Source organism: Aythya ferina (genome assembly GCF_964211825.1).
Source record: "Aythya ferina genome assembly, chromosome: 2".
Classification (NCBI taxonomy): Eukaryota; Metazoa; Chordata; class Aves; order Anseriformes; family Anatidae; genus Aythya; species Aythya ferina.
The window spans coordinates 44,618,601-44,637,808 of NC_140297.1; the positions used below are offsets into that span (position 1 = coordinate 44,618,601).

Below are 19,208 nucleotides of genomic sequence, written 5' to 3' on the forward strand. Positions count from 1 at the left end.
CCAGATTGGAAAATTTTCCCCTAAGTCATTTCAGATTAATAATGTCTGAGTACTTACGGGTTTTCTTCCTTCGCTGTCGTGGAAGACACAAAAGGCTGTGAAGATGAATTCAGGTGGTCTGTTTTTCTTTCTGAAGAAGTTTCCTCGCTCCTTGTATGCGCAGTGGGAGCAGCAAGATGCAGTCAGCCTTTGGAGGCTGCTCCCACACGCACACCCTTGGGAAGCACACGGCACTGCCGAGTTCTGATCTCTGCTCCAAAACCTTGGAAAAACAGAAGAGGGGCACAATCACTGCCTCTCTTTCACATCCCTTTTATTTTCCCTCTTCAACAGCTTGAACGGGAACCTGATAAGCCAAGAAGAAGCCAAAGCTTTTGAAAACGAAGAGCGGATCATTTGCTTCTGAGTGAGGACTTTGCCATTTCGACGAGCTTCGTGTTACAAAGACTGCTCCTACACTTGGACTGCAGAGTTTATAAAGGCATAAACCAGCAGTACTCGTGGCAGGAGAGAGAGACACGAGTAGCTGCGTTTTTATGAACAAGCTGCCCTCCCTCGGCTCCATCCCGTACCCTGCTCGCTATTCTTAATCCTTTCGGTGAGTGGGAAGTTGCCTTGGTAAATAATTCATGTCCGTGTGGTGCTTTGAAGATGAAACACAAAGTGCTAACAGGCCAAATCCGGGAGCAGCTAGATGGATTTGGGTAACTGGGTTCAGATCTATTCTGTACACTGATGTAAATAATCTCTAACTTATTTATATGCACGCGTACACGAGAAGGGGTGCAGGATGCCCAGGCTCCACAAGCTGACAGTATTATCTGCTTCATAGCTGCAAACAATGGTCTTACTGGAAACATAAGCTGGCTGTAAGAGTTGTGTGGTACTGAAGTTATCCACATGAATCCTTTTCTCCTGCCTAGAAACGAGGCTTTCATTTTCCCACTGGAAAACAGTGGTCGTAGACACCGTGTTTTGATAAACGTGAGATTCAGATTACCTTCAATAATCTTTTTTTTTTCCATATTGAAACCAATACGTGTTCTTTTACAGAAGCAGAAAACCTTCCTACCATCACTGTAGCATCATAACACTGGCAGTAAAACACTTCTGCATAAGATCTCCTGAGGGCTGCACAGATACTGCCACCTCCTGCTTTCACAGTGTTTGTTCTGGGGAGAGGGGCTGGAGATAAATGTGAAAAATTAATTAGCAGCCTGTTCATTGCCTTGGCTCTTGGCCTAGACACTGTGCTGGTGGCAATACACCAATATGACGTTGCCTCGCTTCGGGGGGGTGAAGGGACAATTGAAAACCAAGTGCGTCAAGTGGAAATCCCTTCTCCCAGCAACGTGTAAGCACAAAAAAGCACTGAGAGTTGCTGGGAAACCTTCTATCCTATGCTTCAACTAGTGCAAAGCACGAGGCGAGGTGCTCGTAGCGATGATAAGGACCAGCAAGAAAACACTACCCCCTTCCAAAATAATTACCATTTAGAGAATGTTACTTTAGAAAGCCTTAAACAAAACCAGTTTACAGAGAAGCAGGGTGCTTGATATTTATTTTTGGTGCAAATTAGGCATTCTTCATAAGGGGAATCTCAAGTTCTACCTTACGCTGCATACAAAGAGCGGAAAATGGAGAAGCATGATCCAGCTTCCTTCTTTCTGCCATGCTGTTGCCCCCCCTAAAATTTTGAGAAATGTTCCTCCAGTTGCTGAATAAGCCACAAAACTTCTTGACTAACCAAAAGAAGGCTTTCTCTGTAGGTTTTCTCCTTTTCCTGCTTGGTAGCACACCTTTACCAGTCCTCAGTTCTGTCTGCTCTTTCCAGCTCTCTAACACATTTTACGACACTCATAAAGCTTTTCAACAATTCAGCATTTAAAAAAAAAAAAAAAAGATTAATAACAACCCAGTAATTATTTTTCAGTGACTTTTCCTCCCTGCCCGTGCTATCAGCACTGATTTTTTACAGGGAGACAGGCAGACGAAGCTTTCAGACTGTGCCAGAGGAAAGCCAGTGAATGATTTCCGCACCTGAGCCATTTGTTTACTGAAGCAAAAGGGCACAGTTACATACGAGCTGGATTTCAGTTGCAAAAACATCTGCCAAAACAAGGCCTTTAAAGCTTTCTCAGCCACTTCAACAAATCAGACACCCGTGTGCCTCGTCAAAATCTTGCTCGTGGTTTACCTTGTGAAGGGAGGAGACACTGGGGTGAGAAGGGCCTTCCCCAGAGCCCTCACTTGCCCGTGTTGCTTCCAGGTTGCTCCAATCATTGAATTATTTGCTCGTTTCCCGTGCCAGTCATACCCCCTGGTGTCAGGGAAGATTTCAGGTTGCAAGAGCTCTTCTGGGCTGGCCCGCAGGTCTGGGTCCAGCTGGGTCTGGCTCTGAGGGGTTTCCCTGCACCCCGCTCCCAAGTCACGTCACAGCTTCGGGATGCTGGGGCTGGTGAAACTGCTCATGGGGTGGCCCGAGTGTCCTACTTTGTTGGCACAGCACCGTGGGCTCCATTTCTTTCTTTGTAGTCTCACCAGGCTACTTGCAGAGAGCTTTTGATCAGCACCTTAGTGGTCTGCAGCAAAAGCCATGTTTACTGGGAGACAGACACCGCTGTAACCTTTTTAAGACTTGCTTGTAATTTGCGAAGACGTTCTCTGTATGCAGCGTTACATTTTTTTCTACTCATCTGCTGTGATAATAAACAGCTTTTTAAAGAACCCCACCAGGCTGCTGCAAGTTCTTTGGCCGTGCTGAAGCCGTGTCAAGCAGACACTTGGCCTGGGCTTCAGCCTGCACACAGGAGGCACAACGTAAGCAGCGGTGAAAGCCTCGTGAGCCGCAGACCTGGAGCTCGGGGACTGGCGCAAATCAAGTGTTCATGCCCCTGCTACTTGTCAGGCTCTTTAATGCTGAATTTAGCAGATGTGGATCCTGGCATGGGTGAATTTTGAAGAGCTTTCCTCCTAACAAGCCACTGGGTCTCCCCTGGGCACGGGAGGAAACCCGTGGTGGGACTTTCTGGTTGGGGATGGAGCTGGTCCAGGGCAGACAGAGACTTTGTTCCTTTTCCTAGCATTTGAAGCCTGCTTAAAGGATCAGCCAGGAAGGGAGGGGAGGAGATAGACGCCTGGGTTAAAATTTAAACGCCTGTTCAAACAAAGAAATCTGTAACCAGGGTGAAAAGGAAAAGCAGGGCAGGAGCCTGGCACACAGCGTGGCTCAAAACGCAGGGGGCTGAGCCTGGAGGGGCACCAAGCACCTGCAGCTCCCACCGCTGAGGGCCCTTCCTTTTAACATCTGCCTCCTCCCTCCCTTCTCTCGCCTTGAGGACTGAGTCATCTTGAGACAACCAAGGATGGGCTTCATACAATTATTTATTTATCTCAAACCCCTCCTCCCAGCCCCCACGCCTCCCTGACCTCATCCCCCCTCAGAAAACAGGCGCTTTATTAAGCCAGGCCTGGAAAACCCTGTCCTGCTCGGCTGCTGCCAGGGCTGCCCGTTGTCTGGGTGTGAGCGGGGTCATGCCGTGCTCTCGCCTTTCTGGACACGGGGCCAGATCCATGACCAGAGCTGCTGAAGGAGCGCAGGGCTCCGGCCCGCACCCCTCAGGCACGGACATGGCTCCTCAGGGGTAGTCCTGGAAGGAGCACGAGGCCCTGAGGACCCCAGGGGAGAGAAAACAACGTCCCCATTTAGCTCCAGCTGCTGAAGGAGACCCTCCCTGCTCCCTCCTTGCTCCTTGGCCACGTTTTGCTCCTTGGCCACGCGTTTTGCTCCCCTTGCTGCTCCAAGGGACACCAGGTCCAGAAGTGAGCGCTGTCCCTGCCCGCGTCAGGCCCCACACACGCACAGCGGCTCACAGCAGAGCCGTGAGGGGAACACGATACCAACAGGCTCTGCAGATCCACGTCTCACACCCGAAATCCTGCACCTACCGAAACGGACTCCTTTCCAGCGGATTTTCCTGAGGCGAGGCCAAACCCGGCGCTGCCTAATTAGCGACTGCTCCCGTAACGCAGCTGCCATTTCACGTGCCCAAGACGGAGGAGGAAAACGTACAAATTACGGGCAGTGAAGGAATTCAGGCTTCCCAGAAAGCAATCAGGAGAAAAAAAAAAAGAAAAAAAAAAGGAAGTTACACTAGCGAGAGATAGGAGCATGTTCCCTGGTAACCACATCCAACCCCGGCTGCTCTGACAGGCACGGCAAAGCGATGAAGGACAGCCAGTCCTTCGGTTTTGAGTTGTGTTGTTTTTGAGTTTGTGTCGGTTTTGAGTTGTGTTGTTTTTCAAGCTGCCCAGGTGAATTTTCCACCTCCAGACCTGGCTGGCCTTGAAGGCCTCCATGTCTGTGAACGACCGCCGGAGGAGACATCAAACAGCAGGCCAGCAGCCAGCAGGACGAGGGCAGCCTCACAAGGGCAGAGGGGCTCTGACAGCCTTAATTCTGGCCCCAAGGGTCAAGATCCCCACCTGCAGGGTCTCAGACAGGCAGGAGAGCCTTCTAGATGGGTCTACATATTTCTCCTCATCCATTTCCAGTCTGGTCTGTAGCACAGACATACGTACGGCAGCTCTGCCCCACCGTGGTGGTGCCTCATCCACTACCTCACGACCCAAATCACCTGGAAGTTGTGAAGAAAACTGTGCTTCAAAAGATTTATTACATAGATTTGTACATATTTTACACGAATGGAATGTTAACAGACAACCTAAAAAATCAATAAAAAAATATTTTCATTCATGATTACGTACTGGCAGACCATTGAAAAAAGAGTACCTCGGAACAACTTAAGTCAACTTGCAATCATACTGCTCAATTAAAAAAAAAAAAAAAAAAAAAGAAAAGAAAAGAAATACAAACACGTTTTACATGAGACATCGCAAATTACATTCCGATTTCTGCTCAGGGTAATGAAGGAAGACGTCTTGTCCATTACCACTGCACGTACGTGTGGCGTCCCAGGAGCCAGCACCGCGCTCTGTGGGGAGAGGCGTAGGGACGGGGGCACACAGCCTGCACTCTCTAGCAGCAGTACGCCTGCCAAAGGGTAAGGGAGAGCCAGAAGGGGACTCTCAAGTCAAGTAAGAAGGTGAATGCTGGATCACCACAGCTTTTAAAATGAAGCAATTCCTTAAAGCAGCCCCCCCGGCAGCTGAGCTGCCTCCTTTCTTCCTTGAAAGTTGGAGTACTTTGGCAATATCCGTTCTGACTGTGCAGTAACAAATACTTCAGCTTCATCGTAATGCGTACAGGAAGATCACAGAATTGTGCTCCGATGTCTCTTCCTGCTAGCATTTCACACCCTGGGAGCTCGTGACCAGTTAGGTGGAGAAGTGTTTTTACTGCTACGTGTAACAAATTAGCAATGAACAGGGCAGATTTGAGGGAAAAACAAGAGGAACAGGATTCAGCAACAGATTATGTACTTGCAACATGGGGTTACTTACATTTGAAACTCTGCCAGTATCGAGCAAATCCTACTTATCGTTGCAAAATCTTTGCCAAAGCACACTCAAGGGCAAAAGTCTCTCAAACAAACATAAATAGATTAAAAGCTGCCAGAAGGATCGGCAGCTAGCTGGCTTGCTGCCTTCCAGTTATTGTACACTGGCAACCTATTAGATCAAAGCCAGAGCCATGTCCAACCCTTTTCAGGTGCAGGCTATTCCCACAACGCTTTATCTGAGCAAGCCTTCAGCAACTGGACACGCTGTATGTACAACGAGGTTGTTTTACGGTTTGCCCCATCATCAGCTCTGACGCATTTAAGTAAGGAATTACTTTCCAGAACATTTTACAGTGGGTTGGGCAGCGCTCGGAAGATAATCAAATGCAACTGGAGAGAGTCGAGACTTTGTTTTGTTGCCCCCCAGTTGGCTAAACGATGCTCAACTTGATTTTAGAAACAATTTATACTGGAGAAGCATCGCATTACTTTTACATTTAGGAAACAAACACTGGACACAGCTCTGTTTCTCTCACAGATTGAGTGACAAAAGGTTAAGTGGTACAAGCTGATGATGCTGGGAAAAAAAAGACATGTTTGGCTGGTTTGTAGCAAAACCCATAACAAGCCCTCCTCTTTCAACCACAGGAGCTTACACTAATTTTGCTGGTGCCAAAGAAAGGATTTCCAATGGGGATATGGCCCTAAAACGTAGCACGCCTTCAGCTATGAAGAAGGGAAGAAATTTACACTAAAATGGCCTTTAGGCTTGGCGGGGTGGAAAGTGGAGTAGCAAATATAACACTCATCGAGAACTGAGACAGTCCTCCCCTGGCAGAGTGAGCTGCAAGATCCCATGGTGGCATTTCTGCATTCCCCGGTGTATGGGAGCCTCTCAGTGGGTCCAAAAACACCAGCACAAAGACCCACATTGCTGACTAAAAATGATCTTTCCCACTTTTGGAGATTGTTTAAGTCATAAAAACCCCTTTACATCACGAAGGGGGAGGAGCATGGAGAGAAAAGAAAGGTCACAAGTACCCACCCACATCTCTGTACATTACTTACACATTTTCTGTTTCAATTTACTGCAGTACACTTACCCTGGAATATGAAAATTAAATTGATTACAAATAAGACCATCTGTCTTACGCTTTCTTCTTCCCAAAAATAAAATACCATGAATTTGCAGTGTGCTTCATATTATTATTATTATTTTTTTCCTTTTCCCACTGAACTCACCACCTAACAAAACATGTCGAAAGAAAAACAACTGACTACTTCCGAAGGAAAATGTTATTAGAGAGAGCCCTGCGCCGCCAGTAGCACGTCTCTCTTGGCATTGTACGGAGGGCAGGTACCTACAAACCAAATCACAGCCACCTCCGCTAGGAGCTTCCAAACACGAGTTGCTGCTCAAGATAACACGGGTATGGGACGAGCTCAGAAAAACCTCACGTTTCAAGACAGCGTCGAGTCTACTCTTCCCCTTGCGGCAAGCAGCATGTTTGTGGCAGCCCTGAGTATGGGAATCATTTCACACCCTCACGTGCTTGGGGAAGATGTAGGCCAGATGACAGAAAATACTCCGGAACAGCACAGGATTGGCAATCTCAATGTATTTACAGGCAAAGAAGCATATCGCACCGTGATTTAAAGTTATTGCTTCTCGTGGACAGGTGTGGGGTTCCTTGACTGAGACACAGGACTTGTTCGGTGTTTGTTTTCCCCTTCTGAAGGGCAAGGACTCGGGACCACTGTGAGGATGTTTTTAAAACGAAGGTGTTGCCTGTTATTTCAGCTACGTCTACAGCATGGTTGCCTCCAACTGGCCAACGCAGCTGGTGACAGAAAGCTTATGAAGGTGAATATCCACAGGTGTTTTCAAACCCAAGCATCGGTCCCATGCTTCCAGGGTCATTCTTGGCTCGGTCTATATGACAGGTTTCAAGAGAAGAAAACCTACCGTAGCCTTTCAGAAGGAATTTAGAAATATCAACAATGCAAAACCAGCATCTAAGGCTGGCCACGTATCAGTTCCTCAAACAAAGCAAAGTACTGCGGCTCCTGCCTGCAACACCCCGCGTCGACGCGACCGCGAGGGGACAGCAGCGAGAGCTGCGGGGTCTTTGCACCACCTCCTTGCATCCAAACGCAGGAAATCCAGCTGCCCAAAACAGCAGTGAATGAACTAGAAACATGAACTACCCAAACCAAGCTGAAGTTGTAAACAGGTTTATAATATTTATCTACCTAATCCCCCGGCCGAAGACTATCTATGACCTTGGAGCACAGGACACCAACACGCTAACCTACCCGCTCTACATATTACAGGTGAGTTTCTGTAGGCGTGAAGCCAACAGCAAACATCAGATCAACGTGAATGAGGAAGCTCTCCTCACGGAAAACAGCGGGAATATAAAACATTGGAAAAGTGGGCCTGCAGGCAATGCCGCTGCTCGAGCACTACGGGTGCTGTAACCCCTCCTACCCCCCAGCCCCTGTGACAAGACGAGGCGACACAATGACTCTCGGCTACAAGGGAATCTGTACAGGGAACTACTGTACACGTGGTGTGACTACAGGATTGGGAGTTGTGACAAAACGGCTCTGCTCCCACTGGAAAAGAGAATACAGCAGGGCCCCGCAGCTACAGGTTCAGCTGAAACCAGTGATGCAAGCCCAAAAACGTAGAAACTGCACCGTCAATTAGGGAAATGATCTAGTTTGGACTCCTTTAGATTTGCAGCATAACAATGGCATTTTACAGTGCAACATCCAGGGAAAACTGTTATCCAGGAAAGAATTGCTCTGCAAGCGAGACAGGAGAGCCGAGTAACACGCACTGCACTCGTTCTCCTGGATAGCAGCAGTTGCTCCTGCTCTTTGCCCTTTTTGATATGAATCACAGTAGCAACAGAGAGAAATATGTATTTAAACAGAAGAAGAACAGCAGAATTATGTATGTACAAGAAAAACGTTTGAAGTGTGCAATTTATTTTCGCTACTGAAACCCACTAAAACTGCTGTCAGGAATAAATATTCATAAACTCTTCCCTGTACTGTGAAGTTCAGATACTACTAGGATTAATTCTTGATATAAAAAGTACTCTTCTAAGCCCTGATATCTGTTCCAGTTTTTTGTCTTTTTTTTTTTGTCTTTTTTTTTTTTTTTTTTTTGAACTGTAATACCTTACGGGAACTAATACTTAACCACAGTTTTACTTTACTTGGTGTACCCCCCAGAGACAACCGGTGTTTCATGGAGCCCTGGTTATTCTAATATAATACAGTAAAATAATAATAAATTAAACAAATGCAGGTGCCTTTAAAAAAAAAAAAAAAGAACAAAAAAACACACTGTCAAATGCTAGCCTCCACATGAAGAGACCAATGGTTTAGATGCAAAGTACTACAAATCCTGCCATCAGATAAAACATTCAAACAAGGAAACAAAGAAAAACTTGCACGTACGTGTTTTAAAAATTAAACACAATTCCCACCTCGATGTTATCTCACCCATGCCTATTAAAAAAACAACATTCTTGCTGTGCCCACATTTGTAGTTATTCATTTCCACCTCAGGAGGCAGCCTGGAGATGAGAGTAGTACAATAAAATAATTACCTGAAACATTTTTAAAAAAATACCCGTTAAACAAATTACCTTAACTGGCAGCACTTAAAATTGGTAATTCTTCTTTTTTCCTATTTAAAAAAAAGTTGCATAGCTGTAAGATTTTGCTTTGCTGCATTTTTTTTTTTGTTTTGTTTTTACTCACAAGCAGTAAAAGAGAAGTTTTAGTTACTTAAATAGCAATACGATGTGCAGATTTCAACAATCCCTATAGCTTGATCAATATAAATTAGTTACCTGTCCCAGTTTTACTCTTTGGACTGCATTGTGACAAAGGTTTAGTTACAAAATTTTGAAATATAGTATTCCTATGCAGAGAAGTTTGTTTTCTGTTCTTGTAAAAGTGAAGAACATAAAACAGGGTGTGAATTCAGTAAATAAGGTCACACTGTTAGATTACATTTAATTTGCCATTTACTCTTCTTCAGCCAACGAGAAGGTGAAAACGTTCCCATTTGAGAATGGGGCCACCCTCCTGCAAGGGTCTCAGAGAGCACGTATCGAACGTCTCGGCTTCCACTTGAGGCAGCAGGAAACGTGTCCAATAACCCGCTTCTTCACAGAACCAGAGGTTGGGCTGAAATTAGGAACTTTGGCCTTCAATACAAAAGAGTGTCAATAACGTCTGTGGGGAGTAGATTGTTACAGAATGTGCAGCATTTTCAAAATCCCTGTGTGTCCTTTGCATGAGTGTTTGGTATACTGAGCACTACTGGTGTCTGCAATGCTTCTTCCATGTCGCTGTCCATCTTTGCCTCTTTCAGCCACAAAGAACAGTTAAGTCTCAAGCCAGGCACGCTGTGTTCAGCAAGGGAACCGCAGATCTCCGATGTTTTCTGATCAGTGGAAGCAGCTGTTGAAAAAGCAGAAGACAAAGTATCAGCATTTCAGCTGCTTCAATATATAACACACAGAAACAGCATGAACACAAACACTGTGTTTTCCTTCCCCTTTTTCCTAAAACCCCCAATTATCACCATCTCTGCTGTGAAAAGAAAGGGTTTAACGTGAGACTACACATCCATGAACATGTGAAGAGACAAACATGCTCATAAGCAGTATGTGGGCTTCTTTCACCATTCATTTGTTGGGGACAACACAGGAAATGGGTTTATTTATTTCGGCTAACATAGGCCCTGAGGTTAAAGTAATCATCCCTGTAGCAGGATATCTTCCCTCATGTTTTCTCTGCTACCCCTTCAATGATCGTAGTGCTGCAATGTGACCTGCAACACAGACTTGTGAAGCAAGGTGAAACAAGTGAACAGATAAATGCCAACAATGAGGTCTTCAAACTTTTTCCCCCCCTACATCTCTAGCAGAGTAACAAAAACAAACCTTAACTTGCTAACCAGAATTCCAGATATCCATTCCTTTAAGAATTATGATGAGTGTTGGTGTTTTGCAATGCTTGAGGGCAATAGTTTAATGCAAGATAAAGATTTAGAACTAGTCAACTGAAAGAATAAACCTATCCTTTAAACCTTTGACACTGATTGCAGATCTGAAATGATTAACACCAAACATAAGCTGGAAAAATGTGAACCTCTCTGGGATGGGACGGATGGGAACATGTTAACTTTTTTTTTGTTGTTAAAAAAAAAAAAAAGAAAACATTCTGGAATGCATTAAAATGAAAGTGGTTTTGAAAATACCTAATTTCAACTTTTTTTTTTTTCTTTTATGATTCCAAAAGCTTTCCATCAGAAATAAATGCCAGTACTTGTGGAACAATCCAAAATTAAACGATTGTATTATTTTGATCTTGTTTCATTTCCATGGAAAAAATACTCTTTAGAAGTTAATGTTAAAACTTCATTGGCACTGACTTGCCACTTTCCAGTACTAAAAATGAAATACACCATTTCAGACTACACCATATAAGGATGCAGAAACCTTTTACATATCGTAATATACGTCATTACTTACTGATTAATGTTGCTGTTCTGAGACACGGTAGCAAATTGACAAATTAAGAAAATAGCATCGAGAGTTATTTCAGATAATCAAAATATTTGTTGTTGAAATGTATACGTCTGAAAAGAAATATTACCTAAAAACATGAATCTTCTCTTAATCTGATGGATGCTCAGGGCAAGATCTATTTACTTCAAACCATTCATCTATGCAGCTGTTGGATGCAAGACAAAAATGAAAACAATTGACATGAATATCACAGTAATATTTAGCAGTAATAAATGCGTATTAATAGGTATTTCATGATTTACACAAATAGTAGAATTTTATATTAACACAATTACATGTATATACACACATCCATGTACACACTCTATGCATTCACAAACAAGGAATATATTTAAACGTTCCTTGAAAACTTAATAACCTTAACCACAGGTGTGCTTGGATATTAAACACTGTTGAATAGTTAAATATCTTAAGTGTTAAAATCTGCTACGGAAATATTTCACCAATTATTTAGTCAACCATCCAAAACTTTTTTTTTTTTGTTTCAGTTCTCCAAATTTCCTGAACATTTTCAATTTGTCAACTAAAACGAGAAACTCTTTAATCACTTTGGGATTGCTCAGACTTAACCAGAAACCCAACTTTCTTTTATCTATCTATCTAGTTATTTATTTTGTGGGAAATGGACGTTTCCTTTTGAAATTACGAATTTGGTGTCCAGAACTGCATTGACAAAACATTTGAGCAAGCATTTGTGACTTAATTCTGCGGAGGATGCCTATGGCTAGGAGGTCTTGGTGAGGTGCCCACCTCATGGCAGGACTCCTCTGTCCCCAGAACGGGTCCCACTATTCACACTCAGCCCGGGATCACAGTGCCACGGGCAGCTGGTTCTCTTCTCCCTGGCACAGACAGGGCAATGCTGCTGGGCTGTTTGTGTTGGCCCAGCAGCCAACCCACCCTGTGTGTAGCGGGGAGTTTGTACGTTCCCATGACAAGTGGGTGAAGGTCAGCTTCAGCTGGGCAGGAGGTGTCACACCTCCTGCTGCACCTTCCCTGGGGCTGCTGCCAGCTTTGTGTCAGGTGGTGCCTGTAGAGATGAGGCCCTTCCTTGCCTGAAACCCACAGAAAACCACAGGGAGCAGAAGAGTGTCTGGGATCACAGCGAGTCACTGACGTGTCCCATGGGACTATCTGGAAATGGATACCCATCCTCAACCTCTTGCTTTTTACTGAAACGCATACACGGCTCTGATGATGGCTTGTGGGCTTCCACCAGTCAGGCACGGGTTGCCCAGGGAGGTGGTGGAGTCACCATCCCTGGGGGTGTTCAAGGCAAGGCTGGATGTGGTGCTCGGGGACATGGTTTAGTGGTGACATTGGTGGTAGGGGGATGGTTGGACCAGGTGATCTTGGAGGGCTTTTCCAACCTTCATGATTTGAAGGTTACTGCCTTACTTACATCATTCATTGACATCTTACTTCCCATAGTTACAGGCATTTGTGACAGTAAGTAGGAAACAGGTTCAAAATGCACTCCCTCTCCCACCTTCATCTTTAGGGTTGTCGTTGTTCATTTTTTGCTTGTTTGAAGCGTAAAAGGCAATTAGGTTATAGTGAAGTTACCCCATAAACGTGACCTTCTGGGATTCTATCTACACCGTGAGGAATACTTGAATACTTGCCCTTTATGATATATGCAGAGGCAAGGCAGCCGTGCTATAGTATCTCCTTGCTGCAGCTCTTCCAGGCATATTGCACACTCCCCAGTATCTTTACTCAGCACATCCTCTGAAGAAAGAGCACAAGATTGAACAGTTAAAAAGCAGGCTACAACAAGCAAAGTGTTCTCTATTCATATTATCAAGGACAACTATAGACGATATCCTTATCCTGCAGAAAGCCCTGTCAAGGTGAGGTTCATTCACACATGCCAGGCAACAGAAGATTCCTAGTGGGAGACATCTTAACAGCTTAAAATATGGTTATGATTCAGTTTCTTGCCTAAACACAGCTGTAGCTCAAAAAGAAGTCCTGGAGGAAGACAACCACATGGAGAAGAGGGGTAGCTATCATTGACAGCCAGTAATCCTTTGGCATTTATACTCTCTTAGCAGATGGACATCCACACAGATTGCTCTGATCTGAGCTGGGAAACCTGAGCTCTGAACCCCACAGCTGCTGCATACACAAGCTGTGCTGCTGACCCCAAGAGCCAGCACTGGAAGAAGTTGGTACCATCGCCCAGATGGCACCTGGTGCCTCCAGGGCTCTGAGGGTTCATTCTGGGTGGGTTTTGCTCAGCTGTCCCCTCCTCTCCATGTTCAGTTGTCATCACAGAAGTTAAATCCAAGCTCAAAGATAATGTTTCTCTAGGCTAGACACTAAAGCTAATTTACTGGGTACAGATTTTATTAATTTCCTCCCTCTAAACACAGCCTGTCATTTGCTTTCTTCTACTACCCCATTCTTCTCTCTTCTATATATCTTTCTTTCTCTAACTTTTACCAGCTTCTCCAGTACTCCTATTTCACACCTTCAACCCCCTCCTTCTCACATCACATCAGCATGTTCTACTACATCCCATCTACCTTTTCCTCAGTGTAATTAGCTGACTGCTGGCAACAGGAATGAAAGCTTTCCATCAGGGAAAGCTCGGTGCTGAAGACCCTGAATTCCAGGCGATACTCATTTCTTGCAGCATTACCAAGTCCCAAAAGAAATGAGGAAAAAGTAAGTTACTAGGAATGCATGAGAGCTGGCGTTCAAACAGAAGTTTCTGGGAAAATATTTTTAATAAAAACCTTCTCTCTTGGACGCTGCTCTCAGCCAGAAGGCGGGATGCACAATGCAGCCTTAGCACAACACAAGGCAGGAGGTCACGTAAGGGCTGGTTTGCCAGAGGCAGGTTAAAAGTCTTGGTTAGAAGCAACCTCACGTGGTGCACCGTTACCAAAAGGGGACCACGCAGCATCCAGGCAATCCCCGGCAGATCAGAACAGCGCACACTTGGCAAAGTAAGGGCCCTGTGTTTGAATTGCTGCAGCTTCTGGGGAAAAGTTTCCTGTTTTTAACCAAAAAGAGCTTAACGGGATGGTTTGTGGAGATTCTGATTCCCTGGCACGACCAAGAAACCATCAGCTCTAAGGTATGCTCTCCGGTGTCTCCAATATTTGTCACTGTGACTTTCCAAGCAGACAGAAGATGACAAGCACACAGCTAAAGAGCCATCACCGCCAGAATAAGTGAAATGAAGACACATGAAATCAGGTCTGCCTTGTTTCTCCAGGAACCGCAGCACGCTGTCTTGCAGGTGCTCAGGTTTCTAAAAGGGTACTCGTTTTGGTCTCTGCTATATTTGTTGGTTATGCTAAAAATACTGTGTAATGCCACGTGTGTGGCATCTTCATGGGGATATGTGAAGAATATCTAACATGAGGTGAACTGTTATAAAGAAAAAATACCCCCTCAAAAAATAATACATACATACCACAGTGAAGAAAATTTAAAAAAATGTATTTTACACGTTAACATTATCTGTAGGCATTAAGAAATTGCTTCTTTTTTTTCTATCAGAAGTTGTAAGCATCCATGAACCAAAGAAGAAAAGCAATTTAAAACAATGCAAAAGCTCTTAAAAACTCATCTGTTGTTAGAAAATCCTGGCACTAAGAACCTGCCCTGAAGAAGGTGCTACAGATAAATACTTTCTTGACTATTTTTTTTGTATGAAAAGATGTGAAAACATCTGACAGCAGGAGACAAAGACTGTACAGACAGTATTGTCCTGATACAGAGATATTAATCTTTGCCCGAGGCTCTCAGACACTACCCTCTTAGACTGCCTGTTTGTTCAAATACTTTGCCAAAAGTCATATAAGCACATCTACTCTTCCTACAGCCGGGTTACAGGAAGAAGTGCCATAAATAATTCAAACACTTACCATATACACAGAGCTCACTTAATAAAAATCATTTTTTCCAGAGTTACTTTATCAGCAATTGGTGCCCAAAACAAAACGGCACTAAGACACCTCCAGTGAATTAATCCTCAGGCTCCTCTCCTCAGCGCTCTCAAGAGGGAAGCATTTAGACAAGCTTTGATGACAAAAATTAAAACGCTGTCCAGTAATAATACAACTTATAAAGGAAAACATTCCTGTGAGCTGCTTTTAACATCGCTCTCCATTGTACGTGTCTGGCTTATCACGCGCTCCCCAGACTTCACAACGTGTGGGTCAGACCTCCTGCTGAGCATTTTGACAAGACTCTGCACCTTTTGGCTAGCACCGGGGCGAGATGCCAATTCAAACATTTTTATCTCCCACCAGCCTAAGTGTCTGAGACTCCTTTTCTTTCCTCCAGTCTTCCCATACTCTCCCCAGTTGCCATTAGTCTCCGTCTTGCCAGTCCTGGCCCTACAGGGCAAGCCCCAGGCAAACACCTTGCCTCCCTCCCTGGCTTCAGCCCTGACTTTCTCACTGGGATGCTGCTGTTGGGTGCACACCACGCTTGTCCCAGTCATGCCAGGAGGAGCTGGTGTGAACACTGAATGTGGCTTCGGAAACCCAGCAGGGTTTTGTCACAGCTGGAGTAGGTGGGAAAGGTTTTGTTAATAGGTTTCAATGGTCTTCTTCCTCTTAAACACCACCGAGTAAGCACTCTGCTCCTCTTGTGTCACCTTGTGAATCCTGTCAGGCTGTCACGACAGAGGAAAGGTAAGTACTGAAGAAACTGGCACAAAATACCCAACTGTTATGAATGCCCGAGTGCAACTTGGCACTGCCCGCCAACTGAGCCCAAACTGATGCAACCGCTCTACAAAACCAAAACCAAGTTGTTGAAGGACATGCCACACTTTTAGACCGACTCCATTTCCACAATTTGATGCGATTCAGATCACCAGTCTCAGATCAACAGGAGGGGAAAAATAAGCTGTCTGACCTGGACCCAGTCAGGCTTTCTTCTGTACTTGCTTCACACTGCCCTCTGTTATGGAAAAATGTGTACACGATTTCACACAGAACCACTGCAGTCTGAACAATTTTGTTGTTTTCATAATTTCCTGTAGTGCAGTGATTCAGCAGATGCATACTATTCATTTTACCTTTTTTTTTTTTTTTTTTAGGAGAAAAAAAGAGAAAAGAGAAAAAAGAGAAAGGAGAAAAAAAAAAAAGAACAGTTTGAGATCTCACCGATGTTATGGTTAAAACATTCATATCAGTGTATTACCTAAATGGAAGTGGGAAGAGGAAATGAGCAGAAGCCACATTTTTCCATTTCGCCCACACATGCATACACACACAAACACTCACCGCACCCCCACATCCATCTGCCTCGCACCAAACAGGAGGTAAACACTCCTCCACCTTCCCAGCTATTGCAACAAGCACTCACAAGCCCGAGACTGGTGTCAAAGATGAAATCTGGCAAAAGAGCAGAGTATTTCCCTCCCGTGTCTGCTCAAATACTTCTTTCTCCTCTATCCCTGCTTAAAAGTACAAGTATTTTAACTTTTGGTTGTCAGTAATTTTTCCTTCCAGAATCATACTTTTGTCTTTACTGAAAAATAATTTCTATTCCGCTTGAGCACTTGTAGCTAGATAGGCAGTAATCTAAAATACAACGATCCTGGCAACTTTGCATATAAATTTGATTAAAAATATTTGCTAGAACTTTTGAAAAATACATCTAAAAATTACCAAAGCCACCAGCTTAGCCGTGGTTAGAATTATTGGAAATGCCCGTGATGAAACAGCCTGTCTTTAAACTGAGGACTGCAAAAGCACATGCAATACATGCCCCATGCATGAAATCATTTAAATGTGTGCTACTGCTTTCTGTTTCTCTTTTGGAAATGCAGATAGAGGTAGCCCTAGACTCAGGAAACCCTCAGTCAAATCATGAAGGCTGCACTTGGGGAGATAGCACCTTGCAGCTGCAGTATGTTGTTTCTCTCTAAACATTCAGTGGAACACAAATTAGAAAGACCTTTGATCTAAGTAATTTTTTTTTAAATTATTTTTTAAATATCTTTTTTTTTTCCAAATACTTATAATCTTAAATTTGTGTGGGAGTTGCCACCACAGATAGCTTAACAGTGAGGAGAACACTAAAGCACACCCTACCATGAACGTGACTGAAACTGTTTGGAATACACCTTCTGAACAGTATCTTAGCAGCACTAAAACTGGCAAAATAAGAGCCTTAAGAGGTTTAAAAACCTTGATGAAACTTCAATAAACAGCATATTACCATATGTTACACATTCATTCATTTTTGTTACTGATCACTAAAATTCTTTCAGTGGTTTCTCGTTTTTTTTTTTGTGTGCTTTTTTTTAAATGAAGGTAAGCACTACATCAAGCCCTAAGCATCTAGAATCCAACATTCCTTTGCACAAATGGCATTAATTCATTAACACTGCAGAATTTATTCTACACTTTTACTAATATTGCCTTCTGGGAAGATCCAAAGTATTTCCTCATCCACTTACAAAAACAAGCAGCCCAGCTGAACCTATACTTTCCACAGGGAACCATTTGGTAGCCAGCAAGTAGGTGTATATGGTTAACACACTGTTAGTCTGGTCTAGTTAGTCTAGTGCTTTTACTGGAGCCTCACATAAGTGGTTTTCAACATCTACAGAAGCAGAAAGCTGAGCATGTGGTAGTTAGTAAGTCCAAATGTTATCCTTGTTCTCCCTTTCCCTCTCATGTTCTCAACGCTGGTCCAAGACCGAGATATCTGTACAGGAATAAATACCCATCATGAAAGGCTTCCTGCACCAATACTGCCTACAGTCTTTGGCTTTCCCCTCTCCTTAAACACGAGCGTAGCACCGAGGCACCACACACAACGAAGGAAGTCATAAGAAAAATATTTGCAGTGGGATACGACCTAGTTTGCGACACCTGCGTCACAAACACCTAGAGGGAAGCAGCTGTAGAAGTTTCATTGCTTCTCAGCTGCAGCCCAAATTTTAAGAACTGCATTTAGATTTTTTTTGTGCAACAGTCTCAGCCTTCAGAAGCCACTTCTCAGAAATAACTAGATGTTTCCTGTTGGGTCAGATAAGGATCGGGTGTGTCTGGTAGTGAAAAAATCTTCACGTTGTATCGAATAAAGATGAAAACAGGAATAGCAGTGATAGACATCATTTCTATTTGTCCTATTCCCCCACAAAAAAGTTTATATACTTCTGGCTACCTCGATACAATTCTAAGCAGGTGAACTAAAGAAAAAACAGGAGAGGTATTTGTGCACTGAGAGAAGCAGTTCTTTGGTGAAGTAGCTTACCTCAGTGGCCACAGTGGAAATCTATCTACAACTTCAAGAGATGTGGTCTCAATACAAGCTACCGTACTACAAAAAAAACAACCCTTCAAGTCACAAGTGATACAGCTTTCAGACAACATCAAATTAACATGTTTGCACCCCAGGACTCATGATGCAGAGCTAGGCTTTGAACAAAGGCCAAGTCGTCTGGGAAATAAAGCTCCTCAACACCAAACAACTACATCGTAACCACTTACTCCTAAGCTATGATGATCAGTGTACCAGCTTTCTCAAACCATATTTATGCTTTTGGCAGAGAATATTATGGTGAAATAGATACTCACACAGGTTAAATTTTATTAGCCTGATTGGACATGAAATGCCTTGTGCTCCTGTCTTGAGATTTATTGCCAGAGTGACTCTGCTTTTCCACAGTGATTCAAGATTTGCTCTGGAGACAGTGGAGACAATTATCTGATTGACTCTGAAAGATCTGCTTAATCTATAGTCTTTCCAACTTGTACGTAATCAGTCTGCTCGCAGTTTGATGTCCTTGAACATTAAATCATCTCAGGATAGCTAAACAGCCTTCTCCTCTTGTGCTAACTTCTAATGACAAGTTCTGTTCACCACATTTTTAAGTACTGTGTCTTTACACTTCCAAATTTTTGTCTAGATACAGGTACCTGTTCACAACAGAACCACAAACAGCCTTGTCTTCCAGAGTGATGTAAGAAGACTTTGTGCCAAACTTACCCATCCTACACCATCTCCATTGCAACTGAACTGATGCATCCTTATGTTTCGACTGAATCAAGGGGTAACTTCTTGAACAGCCTTCCTTGGGATGCCGTGTTTGTCCCAGAACTTCCCCCTCCCTTCAGAAACGCTATTCTTGAGAGATAAA

At 43.9% G+C, this 19,208-nt stretch overlaps 2 protein-coding genes across 7 annotated transcripts in view; one reads left to right on the top strand and one right to left on the bottom strand.

Moving 5' to 3' along the window:
* Positions 1 to 9,952, top strand: part of NOD1 (nucleotide binding oligomerization domain containing 1) — a 30,010-nt gene extending 20,058 nt beyond the window's left edge. For all 5 annotated transcript variants that reach the window (XM_084511703.1, XM_084511700.1, XM_084511704.1 and 2 more), the window contains one exon: positions 334 to 9,952. In XM_084511703.1, the coding sequence (XP_084367829.1) occupies positions 334 to 406 (73 nt within the window). In that variant the 3' untranslated portion in view covers positions 407 to 9,952. The remainder of the gene's footprint in view (positions 1 to 333) is intronic.
* Positions 4,658 to 19,208, bottom strand: part of ZNRF2 (zinc and ring finger 2) — a 56,604-nt gene continuing 42,053 nt past the window's right edge. The window contains exons 3-5 of one of the 2 annotated variants that reach the window (XM_084511710.1): positions 12,709 to 12,814; positions 11,151 to 11,228; positions 4,658 to 9,950 (exon numbers count right to left, since the gene is read on the bottom strand). In XM_084511710.1, the coding sequence (XP_084367836.1) occupies positions 11,171 to 11,228; positions 12,709 to 12,814 (164 nt within the window). In that variant the 3' untranslated portion in view covers positions 4,658 to 9,950; positions 11,151 to 11,170. Of the gene's footprint in view, positions 9,951 to 11,150; positions 11,229 to 12,708; positions 12,815 to 19,208 lie in introns of those variants that run through there. The other variant, XR_014690503.1, reaches the window with a different exon arrangement.